The sequence below is a fragment of the Nannospalax galili genome, unplaced genomic scaffold (genome assembly GCF_000622305.1).
Source record: "Nannospalax galili isolate Female #2095 unplaced genomic scaffold, S.galili_v1.0 scaffold908, whole genome shotgun sequence".
NCBI lineage: Eukaryota > Metazoa > Chordata > Mammalia > Rodentia > Spalacidae > Nannospalax > Nannospalax galili.
The window spans coordinates 183,129-195,348 of NW_008357930.1; the positions used below are offsets into that span (position 1 = coordinate 183,129).

Consider the following 12,220-nt stretch of genomic DNA (forward strand, 5'->3'; position numbering starts at 1 on the left):
TAAAGTATGAATCAAAGATAGTAGAATACTGAGTCATTAGTCTAGCTTGCTTGTCATGGGGGATCATTTTAGGAATCCTCATAAGTGCCACACCTCTGTGACATAAGCAGCAGTATGCCTCAGTCACACATAGGAAAGTGACACTTGAAGGTACAAAGTCTCTAGCTAGAAAGCAGTAACATTGGGGTTTTAACTAATTTTTATTTTATGTGTATGAGTGTTTTTCCTACAGTTATGTAAATGCACCATATGCATGCAAAGACCTCGGAGTCCCAAAGAGGGTGTTGAATCCCTTGGAACTGGACTTACTGTCAGTTGTTAGCTTTCATGTGGGTGCTGGGAACTGAACCTGGGTTCTCTATAAGAGCAGCCAGTGCTCTTAACTGCTGAGCCATCTCTCTAGTCCCTATTATTTGAATTTTAAATGACAGTTCATACAGTCTGCCCTGACCACTTTATAATGTAAAGATGTGGGGTAGATTTCTTATTAAGGTATAGAATTTGCATATAAGAGAGGCTTTACATATAAAAGAGAGTTCCAACTCTTAGCATTAATTATTTCAATCAGTTTTTATTTTTATTGCATGTATATATATGCATATATTTACTAAATATGAAGAAAAACTGTAAGAAACATGAGCTAGTATCCTAGACTACAGACTCTGAGAACTCACATATTTAATTCTATTTTACCTTCTACAAATTTCCTAAAAATTGTTTTTGTTTTATCAGTCAGTCACTTCAAGAGAAGGATATATTTGCTTCATGCTGTTTACAATCTGTCTAAAATCCACAAAAATTCATCACACTGAATTTGCAACAGTCATTTTTATAAACAAGAGAATGACATTTTACCACAAATCTGTCTTAGGGATTACAGTTAGTCAGCAGGGTTATGCATAGTTACTTGAGAAATTAAGACAGATCAAATACATGTGGAATCAGAGGTTCCTTGTGTTAGGAAGCTCCCTAGACTTTGCTATCCATTTCAAGGACTATACAACTCTTAAATTATAGTCTGTGAATCCTCTATCCACTGAGCCTATGGATCTTCTTATAGTAGTAACAAAATTACCAAAACCCCACTGATATAGTGTTCATATTCTCAGGTACTTAACAAAAATGATAAAAACACTGCATCTTTTCTGAGACCCATAAAGTAAATTTTTAAAATATATTCCATCATAAAAAACAAAGTCAAAATTAAATTTTAATTAAGTTTTCAAAAGTCAGCATTTTCTGTTGCTAGAAGGAGTTTAATTCATACATTTTTTTCAAAAGCCATTTGTCAAAATAGATCATGTGTGTCTGCTCAGCAACCAACCTCTAGGGCTTTCTCTTTAAGGGGTCATTTGTAATACAGGTAACATATAATACCATGTGACAACATTTGGTACCATGGGAAAATGAATCCAATTCAAAACATAATTTCATATGTTATGGACAATTAGCATGATGGAATTCAGTGACAGTCACAAGAAGTTTATAATAATATGGAGAAATTAATTTCAAAAACACTACATAAAACAAAAAGTAGTATACAAAAGATTTCCTTCATGTAAAAAACGATATTCTTTTTTAGAAAAAACAGCTATTCCAACTGGATTACACACCAACTATGTTTTGTATATACAAGTTGATTAGTCTTTATCTTATTTGTGGTTTAGATTTCAGACTCTTAAGTATTTGCATACAGTTTACCAGCTTTGCATCCCTAATACAAAAATCTAAAATCTGAACACTGCAATTGAAAGAAGATCAAGTAAGAATATGCTAAATTATAACATGCTTGAGAATTACAGAGACTATAGAAACAATAAAGAACAAAGTCACAGTGCACAAATGTAAAACATCTATAATTAGGGGAAAGACGCTGACTAATAAGTCAACAACTTATATCAATAGAGGCGATAGTGCAGTTAAGGAATAAGAGCTGTGCCCTATTCTATTACAGGACTGCTAAGAGGGCGGGAGGGTAATACCAGTCCTCTCTCAGAAAGAACAGGAACTTCATGTAAGTCATCACTGTCAACATCTCCAATCAAAGTGGTTTAACCAAATTCTTCATAGTGAAACCATGAATAATTTTACCAGGCCATTTGGAATTGTCCCTAATGGATTTCCAAGGCAGTCTAAGCTGGCCTCTCACAAGCAAAGAATGTTTAAAGATCATCATCCTGAAGCAAGGGTGACCATGAGAGTTTTCTTAGCATTTCTGAGCAGCACAGGATGGTTTGAGACAGTAACCAAAGAACAACAAAAGCATGAGTAAAAAAAATTGTTCAGCTCAACAGCAACAGAGAACCCTTAAGAGCATCTTATCTAAAAGTCTTGGAGCACTCAGTATTTGGGATGACCATGCTCAATAGAGGGGTTGAAGCTGAGACAGGAACATCAGCTCCATGATCTCTGGTCACAGGGCAGAACGGGCAAATGATCCCAAGTGTCAACTACGGTAAAAACTGAGCATGCCTTCCAAAACTGCACATAGAATCCAACTGGCCAAACACCTGAGCATGGGCAGAAAAGCATTAAAACCAGATGGGCCAAGATCTCTGAGCTTATGGTGTGAAAAGAAGTCACAAGAGACCTTGGTAGCACTGAATGATTAACTGTATAGTCATTGCCATTTTCTTGGAGACTAATCAAACCTGGAGAAAAGCAGAGAAAAAGGCATTTAAGGAAATTCAGCCTTGGGGAGATCCCAGTATGATAATGTACTGCTTGATAGGTCTAGTCATTGAATAACAAGTATCTGAGGACTCACCAAGTACCAAGCACTGCTTTATGTAGTAGGGATGCAGCCATCATCCAGTCTTTTCTCACATGAGGTAACTAAGGGCCATGCCAAACATTAGGTAAGTGACTTCCCCTAAACACTGAAAACTGTGTGTTTGTGCATGTGAGCATGAGCACACATGTGTATACATGCACCTGTGCATGTGGAATCTACAAAATGACAAAATGTTTCTTAGTACATCAAATGTCTCAGGGAACAAAGATTAGCTACTTTAGATTTCTTAAGAATGAAATGTGATGGGTTTTGCAGCTAGAGAATAGAAATTACAGCAAAGAAAAATAAACATGCCCAAGTTTCAAGAGGGGTCGGGAGGATAGTTTAATTCAATATCCTTGCCATGATTTTTCCTCAAATGATCCTCAGGATTCTCAAAATGACAGTTTGTGAAACAGAAGGACTGAGGATTCTTTTTCATACTTTCCAATTTCTACAGAACTATGATTGCATCCTAACCCACATGTGTCACGGAGCAAGCCTCCTAATGCAATTAGGCCAGTGAGCCACTTGCCCGCAATTACCCCTTGCATCCTACCGAGGCCATGTGATGAATCAGACAAGAGCTCCCCAAGGGGCCACAGAACCATATCAATGAGCTCATGAAACATACCCAAACATATGCACACAAATGCGTTCAAACGTGTGTGCATGTATGTAGGTAAGTAGATGGTAGATAGTTTCTCTCTACTTAAAGGGGCCCAAAACTAGATCAGAGGTCAAAATCTATTTCCTTGTTTTCTCTGGAATGAATCAAACTTCCTCACATACCAAGAACACTATTTTCCACTGCCTGAAAGAGGTTATATCCCCCATGAAATACTATATTGATGACACACCTATATGTGTTGTAACCTGCCCTCCCCCACTACAAACTGCCATCTCCCTACCTAAATAAAAGCTTTCTCCTACTCTAGCAGGCTAAGGTATGTCATTTAGATTTTTAAAATTGACTTCCTGAGCTATATGCTACAGACAATACTGTGTGATTCAATTTATAAAGGAACAAAAGCCTGGCAAAATTAATCTGTCAGAACTCAGGAATTTGGTTACATTTAATGAGGGATTAGTACTAGGAAGTTGCAGGAGAGGGGGATAGGGTGATAGTAATATTCTGCTTATTGATCAATGTACTGATTACATCAGTATGCACCCTATGAAAAAGCAGCAAGCTGGACACTTAATACACACTATACTGTAAATATAGTGAGCTTTAATTTCTTTTAAACTGGTTTCCCAGCAATTTGTGGTTTACTACTAAATAACATTTACCTCTGCCTGAATCATTAATTAGAAATTATTCAGCGCTATCAAGTTTCTCTAGTGAACTACTAGTTCAATAAATATAAATAATTAACAAATAAATTTATAGACTGTATCAGTCTTTCCTAATATATCGTTAGTCAAACAGCACCTCCAGGCAGTTAGATAAACCACTTTTAGATTGATGAGCTATTGAAAAAAAAATGTATTGAAGTGAATTTTACCAAGTCTATACGACAGTAGTCCCTTTTCAAATGAGAATTTATTACTGTGGATAAGATTTCCTGAAATATGACATTTTAAGTCCCCTCAACAGTGTTAGACCACTGACTATAAATGACAGCTAGACTTGGCTATCACAAACCTCAAAGGTCAAAATCGCTATGGGCTTTTATTTTTTCCTTTCTTAAACTTGAGTGTGGTAAATAAAATCACAATAGTGAAGAGAAATAAAACAGGAGTATTATAAATCTCCAAAAATACAATGGAAGAACCACAGGAGCACCCATGCTAGACTGCTGACTCTCCACCTTCAAGCCAAAATTAAGTACACTTGCACTGTTCTCTTCCCTACAAAAAGAACTACTTGAGTAAATTTATACTAGCAAATGGTCTGGACCAAAGTCCAATCCTGGTCTTCTTAGAAGAAAAAAGTTCCAATGCTATTGAAAACATCAACGCGACATATCTTGTTGTATGAATATACCTTTGGTGGGATGGGTCATCCCAAATCATCTTTGGAAATCCATATTGAAGTGTTGGGGTAGCTGATAAATTAGGTTAAGTAATTAAAAATGTGACCACTTTCTTTGCCCTACTTGTGCCAGAGCTGGTTAAAAAAAAAAAAAAAAAAATTCCCTTCAAGGGCCTGGAGAGATAGCTCATGAAGCAAGTTCAGTTCCCAGTACCTACATGGTGGCTAACAACTGTCTGTAACTCCAGTTCTAGGGGATCCAAACACCCTCTTCTGGCCTCCTTGGGCATTGTACACATGGGTGCCCTTAGATACATTCAGGCAAAAACTCATACACACAAAATAGAAATAAATAAAAATTTAAAAAATTAAATTAAATTAAAAAGCCTTTCAAAAGATAGGTAACTGGGTGGAATCAGTTACCACAAACAACAAATGTCTCTTCACAGACACTATTTCCCAGTCACCATCCTCCCTTTTCTGCTCTTGCCACTTAAGCTCCAAGACTGGGGAAGAGATTCTACAACACTAAGCCTTGAATAAGGAGATCCTGACACATGCTGACTTACAGCATACTGCATATATAAATGGTTTACAGCTCTACTGTGTTATAAAAGTGAAATGAATTCAGGAGAAACTATATGTCTCTTCTGTCCTCTGCAGGCATTGCACGACAAAGGTGCACTTACCTACATGCAGGCATAACACTCATACACATAAAATAATGAATATTTTTTAAAAAGAAGAAACTATATGATTGTGAATTTTGATCCTTTTCCAGACTAACACTGCAGAGCATGATGGAGTCTCTCTCTCAAGGATGCAGCAGTATCAAGCCACACCTCTTATCACCAGTGAACAATCACCACTCAACAGCTGCACTGTGAGGCTGTGCTATTATATTCTGTAAGTTGGATAGTATTAGAAGCACTTTTGACATAATGTTTCCAACTTATAAACTTAGAAACATAATCCCATCATATGTCAAAGCGCATCTGTACCACACCTCTGCATGTGGATATTGGTTTCACCCACTAGTTAACAAGTGTGGGCCTCACTGCGCATTGTAGCTGATAGCTGTAGTCCAGGTTTCTTCAGCTTCAGGGTCCTCATCTCCGTCACAGACACACCTGCAGCCTACCCCATCCTGTGACTGTGAGACTCAGATGAGAAAGTGCACATCAAGAAATTAACACTATGCTTGGAATTTGTAAGTGGTCAATAACTTATGACCATGATTGCAGCAGTAATGATAAAACGTTTCTCTTTAAAAAGAAAAAATAAAAGGGGGGGGGTGGAGAGATGGCTCAGTTGTTAGAGCACTGGCTGCTCTCGCTGAGGACTCAGGTTCAATTCCCAACACTGACATGCTGGCTAACAATCTTCCATAACTCCAGTTCCAGGAGATCTGACATCCTCTTCTGACCTCCTCGGGCACTGCCAGACACAGGTGTACTCACATACATGTAGGCAATATGTTCATACACATAAAATAAAAATAAATTAATTTTTAAAAATTGACCTTACAGCCTGGTATGATGGCACATACCTGTAATCCTAGCACTAGAGAGGTAAAGGCAGGAGGATCGGAAGTTCAAGGTCATCCTTGGCTACATAATGAGTTCCAAGCCAACCTGGGTTACATGAGACCCTGTCTCAAACAGATTTTACAATATTGCTTGGAAAGTACAGAATTTACAGTGACTATTTTTCTGCCAAATGAAGATTATCTTTTAAATTAATTTAAATAAAATGTGTGCTGGGGCTGGAGAGATGGCTCAGAGGTTAAGAATTGCTGCTTTTGCAGACGACCCTGGTTCGATTCCCAGCACCCACAAGGTGGCTAACAACCATCTGTAACTCCAGTTCCAGGGGATCTGATGCCCTCTTCTGTCTTCCTTGGGCAGCACTTACACACATGCAGGCAATACATTCATACACATAAAATAAAAAATAATATAAAAAAAAGTGTTACAGGATTTTGATTGTGGCCTGGCTTCTTGCCAGATGACTATTTGTGTGTGCATTCAGACCAAAATACTATTATAAACTACTTCAAAACAAATAACCACTGACAGGGTTGGAGAGATGGCTCAACAGTGAAGAGCACTGGCTTCTCTTGCAGAAGACCTGGGTTCAGTTCCCAGCAACCACATGGCAGCTAACAACCTTCTGTAACTCCAGTTCCAGGGGATGGGACACCCTCTTCTGACCTTCGTGGGCATTGCATGACACTGGTGCACTTTCAAAGATACAGGCAATACACTCATTCACATAATATCAAAATAATAAAAAAATTATTTTTAAAAAAGACCACTGACTTTGAAATAGCCTGTTACAAATCACTTATATTCTGAAATTTAGTCTTCTCATCCAAAAAAATGGGGATAATTAATAGCCCCAAACATTTGCTATTACTCAAGTATTATTGATGTTGTTTGCGAAAGACCTTAATAACATCTTGCACATTAGAAGATGATTATTTTCAAGCACATGGAATAAGTCACCAAAGGGTGTACACAAAGCAGAAAAACTTTTTAAGAGAAAAATTTCCATCTCTTCATTTTTCTCTTCTTCCTAGCTTTCCTACAGCTTGCCTTCAATTCTAGTCCAATGTCCTATTTAGGCTACAGAAGCTAATGGTTTGACTTGATGAACCTCCTGACTGCCCATCAAACCATCACCCTCCAAGTGCATACCAGTGGCGTGTAGAAAGACACTAATAAATTGGTGTTTGATTTAGTCCAATTGCCAGGAGAATGTTGATACCACTATAATTTAGCCTAAGCAAAATGGGACCCTCCCCCGGAAAGCGGAAAAGAAGACTAGAAATGATTCCAGACTATGAATTATTTTAACCACCAATTAGAAAACTTGCAGAAACAATTATTTTGTTTAGCTTACTTCCTTCACTGTGTTGGATAAGAGAGACATCTGAGAATGAGGCTTACCTATTTGCACCATTTCTTCAGTAGCAGCCTGGAAAGGAGGGGTGGGGAGTAAGAAGAAGAAGAAGAAAAAAGTTACTGGGTTTCATCTTATCACCCCTTGCCGTTTATTTCTAACCATCAATGCTTTTCAGGAGCAGGCTAATCAGGAGACCAACAGACTGGGATTGTTGCCTAAAGGCTGAACCTTAGTTCCTGGAAGGTCCTTGTGACAGAAGCAAGAGCCAATTCAATGACGATTTGAGAAAGGGACTTGCTGGCCAGTTTTAATTTTAGTATTTGTGAAGCCAGTAAAATAAACACTGATCCTCAACGGTCTCTTTTGAAAACTCCAGTACTGGGTCGCGTTAGGAAAAGAAAGTCTACATTTCACCAGGTGAAAAGCAGCCTAAGAGAGGGCCTGATTCATGAGAACCAAATGGAGAAAACCCCACTTTACCCTGCGGTCAGAAAAGGCAGACCAAAGGAGCTACAAAAACTCACAGAGCAATGCTGTACAGAGTCACCCAGCCCTGAGCCCAAGTGATTTACTACAAATGGCTCTGCGGGCTGAGCTTCCTTCAAGGACTCTTCTGGGTGCATCGGCTTTACCTTGAGTCTCCAAAGGGTGGGGGCAGGGCCGAAAAGCAACAGAGCTGCACTCAATTTAGCTTTAGAAAGAGGAGGAGTTGGGGGGCGGGGGTGGAGGCGGCGGGCGCCTGCAGACTCCGCCAGGGAAAAGGCTAGGGCAGGAAACGTCCCGGCCCTCCCCAACTGTCAAACTGCAGCCGGGCCTCGGTCCTCCCAGGACACGTGTCTGCTGGGTCCTGCCCCGGGACTTCCTGAACCCCTGCCTCTGCTGCCCCCTACCACCGGGGCTCAAGAGGAGGCAGAGCCCCGTGGACCCGACTCCCGCTGCGGCCACCCGGTCTCCGAGACCCGCGTCCCAACTTCACCGGAGCGCCGGGGGCGCCCTCCTGGAGGGGCCAGCCCGACGGCCCCGCGAGGATGCGATCTGGCTGCAGCCTGCCTCTGGGCATAGTTCCGCATGGCCCGGGCGAGGGAAGCCCAGGTGTGACGCTCCCGGGGGACCGGAGTCCAGACCTCCCGGGTGGGAGATGCGTTCCCTGCCTCCCCCCCGCCCCTCCACGCGCCGCCTCGGGAGGCAGAAGATGCCCGGGAAGGGTGGCAGGGGGAGGAAGGGAAAGCAGAGAGGACGGAGGGGAGGAACTGTGTCGGGGAAAGGTTGAGTTTTTATTATTCTTATTTTCCACTTACTTGTCCATCAGCTGACGTCCTAACCTCTACCAGAGAGGCTGCTATCAACCAAAGTGACAGGAGAACCATCACGAGTCGAGTGCACTTCTCAACTCCTGGGCAAAGCAGATATCCCAGCGCAAGCCACCCTCAAAATAAGTTTTTTAAAAATCGAAAAGAAAATGGAAGAATGGGGGGGAAATGCTGAGCTTTAAAAAAATCCTCTTGTGCTTTGCCTCGGTGAAAACGAAATGTGAGCCTTGCGCTGGCCCCTCGCCTCGGCGGTCCTCCCCACTTCACCTTCTCACCCCGCTCTCCCCAAGCGACTGTGCGCAGAGACAAGGTGCTGGGAGCCGGCACCCCGGAGCGGGGGAAGGGACCTGGGCTTCCTACTGCCTCTGCCCCGAGCGCCTTTGGTGAGGCTCCCCGAGCACCGTGGGTCGCAAAGGTCAGGCGCGGAGCTGGCCGGGTCCCCGGGAGCACCAAGGCAGGGGGAAGCGGGAGCCCAGTGAGCGGGAGAAAGAGGTAGCGCGAGCCGGAGCCTCCGCCGCACACGCAGTGGGGGCGGGAGGAGCGAGGGGAGGAGGCGGCGGCAGAGGAGGAGGGAGGAGTGGGAGCTCGCCCGCTCCGGTTGCTCGCGGCCAGGGCCGTCTGCTCGCTGCCCGCGACCCGCGGGGCGCTAATAAGGCGGCCGCCTCCCTACTCTGTCCCTCCCGCCGCGCGCCCACGTCACTCGGGGCCCGCGCCCCCGACGCAGGGTCAGGACTCGCACCCGCCCCGGGCTGCAGCAGCCCCGGCTCGACCTCGCATCCCTGGAGTCTCCGAGATGGGACGAGGGGCGGGGAGGGTCCTGGCGCGCCACTGGTGGCGACCGGAGGAGGAAAGGGGAGGGTCCACCGGCCAGACCTGGGCTGGAGGAAATTCACCTCCTCCAGCCTCCCCTACACTCCCAGGCAGGGGAAAGTCTCAGCAGAGGAGCCCAAGGACGCAGGGACTTTCCCTCCAGACACCAGTCTCCTCCCACGCTTGGAGGGGCGGGGGGCACCCTCTCCAGCCTCCCCTACACTTCCAGGCAGGGGAAAGTCTCAGCAGAGGAGCCCAAGGACGCAGGGACTTTTCCCTCCAGACACCAGTCTCCTCCCACGCTTGGAGGGGCGGGGGGCACCCTCTCCTTAAGCTCTTGTTTACGCTGTATTCGTTTATATTAGTTTTAAAAGATACCGCGTCCCCTTTCTTGACTCAGCCGGATGCTTCCGTTTATCACTAGAGTACACAGGCCTCAGGGTCTCTTGCTTACACCAAGATTAAGTTATCAAGTGATTTCTGCGGTTTGCAGTTTCCTGAGAGGAAATGACAGCAACCTGAGAGTTGCTAGTGTAGACCTCAGTGCTGGGGTAGACCCCTGTGGTCATTGCCCAGGAGCAGAGAGGAGGGGCCTCGCGGGACCACACTCATCCAGGATCAGCCCCTGAGATAAGTGAGGCACAAATTTAGGTGTGATTTTCAAGACTTCGCCTGAAAATAAGTGTTGGGGAGGGGGCGGTTCTTGCTGAAGCAGGCATGCTATTTTGCCCAGCGCAGTCATAAACTGTTTATTCCTAGAGAGCTAAAGGAAAGCCTTCAACTTTCACATCGCAGTGTTCACTGCTGTGTTGGCAATGTCTTCTCAAAATCATGTAAGAAATAGGTTTACATTTAAAAATGAGAAGTGGCCTCATCTAGTAACACAGTTATTAGGTTAATTACTTATTACTTAGAAATAGGATTAGACCCCAGAACAGAAGGCTCTCTACTTTCCCCCTTCAAATTACACGTGTACTACATAATGGTTGTGAACAGTCACTGACTTGCTGTCTAGGAATGCTTTCCTGAATTTTGCACCTTTCTTATTCACTAAAAGCAAATAACCCTAAACATTGTATAAATAAAAGATGGTGTCATTGTACACTGGCAGATAAAAGTAAAGTTCAAGCAGACCTGGGTTCTAGAACCCTCTGCCCTCTCAACAGCGGTCTGACTTTGACAAGCCCTACAACTCTGTTTTGGTTTCTTCACTGGGTAGTTCAGCTCTGAAATCTTCTGATCTAAAGTAGTAACAAATGATGTGTCTGCCCACGATGCTACAGTGGGCTTTCTTGTGCCCATTTTACAACACTCACACATTTGTTATCACTTCATCCCTGGCACAAGAAGAGATTCAGGTAACTTTCAGGAAAAGAAGCTCCAAAAAGTTTGGCCTTGAAAAGTGTCCTTACAAACATTTTACATTGTCACTCATTAAAAATTCCATTATTTGGTACTTGCCTGTTCTGCCTACAACACCCTGATATTTTCTTCTTATTCACTTTCCTTTTCCAAGTTCTGGTAAGAATGCACTTGATTTTACAACCTAGTGAGTCACAGTGCTCACTCTGACAAATACTGATTTAAACGCATGCTGTAAAGTATTTCTGATTCTAAGGTGAGTTCTGATTAATAAGGTTCTCCCAATATAATCTCAGCCAGAGCTTCAGAAAGCATTCCCGCTTGTTTTCATGGGGGTGGTCTACCCATCAACCGAAGTTTGTGAAATGCACATATAAAGAAAATTAATGGGTTGTTCCCAATGCATGCTTCACAGGGACTTCAATATTACAAATGTACTCTGAGCCTCCAAGAGAAGATGTCTGCAATGCAGTTTGATTCCACACTTCTGCCTCCATAGACTTCTCCTTTTCTTGTCCTTTATCTGTGAAACACATCAGGGGAAACAACATTACAAACCCAAATATTACAATAACTCTTAAAGCGGGGTGCAGTGGCACATGCCTTTAATCCCAGTATTTGGGAAGTAGAGGCAGGTGGATCTCTATGAGACTGAGGCCAGCCTGGTCTACATAATGAGTCCAGGCCAGCTGTGGCTACAGGGAGACTCTGTCTCAAAAAGATAATAAATAAATAAATAAATAAATAAATAAATAAATAAATAAATAAATAATTGAACTGCATGGGTTGGATTTGCATGCAGACTGAGCCTTAGTGTTCTCAACTAAGATCAATTTAACAATACTACTTTTGTAAAACGTCCATGAAAATTGCACGACTTTACTTGGAAATTGCCTATCTAGAACATAGTGAGGACTTACATTTGAATTCCTGTAGCAGACGTACCTGGCTCACCTGACTTGGTGAATTCCTTTTACCAGCTGACCCCTTTTGTCTGCCTGGAGTCAACACCCTCCCCTTCATGTTTCTCTGATAGAGCTACAGTATTGTTTCCCACCTAGTCTCCTATCCAAGTAGCCA

General features: G+C 42.9%; 1 protein-coding gene across 1 annotated transcript in view; it reads right to left on the reverse strand.

The window, feature by feature from the left end:
- LOC103752257 (A disintegrin and metalloproteinase with thrombospondin motifs 3-like) overlaps positions 1-9,084 on the reverse strand; it is a 145,974-nt gene extending 136,890 nt beyond the window's left edge. Inside the window, exons 1-2 of the mRNA XM_029557627.1 lie at positions 8,957-9,084; positions 7,703-7,730 (exon numbers count right to left, since the gene is read on the reverse strand). Of these exons, the coding sequence (XP_029413487.1) occupies positions 7,703-7,730; positions 8,957-9,025 (97 nt within the window). The 5' untranslated portion in view covers positions 9,026-9,084. The remainder of the gene's footprint in view (positions 1-7,702; positions 7,731-8,956) is intronic.
- Between the last annotated feature and the right edge of the window lie 3,136 nt (positions 9,085-12,220).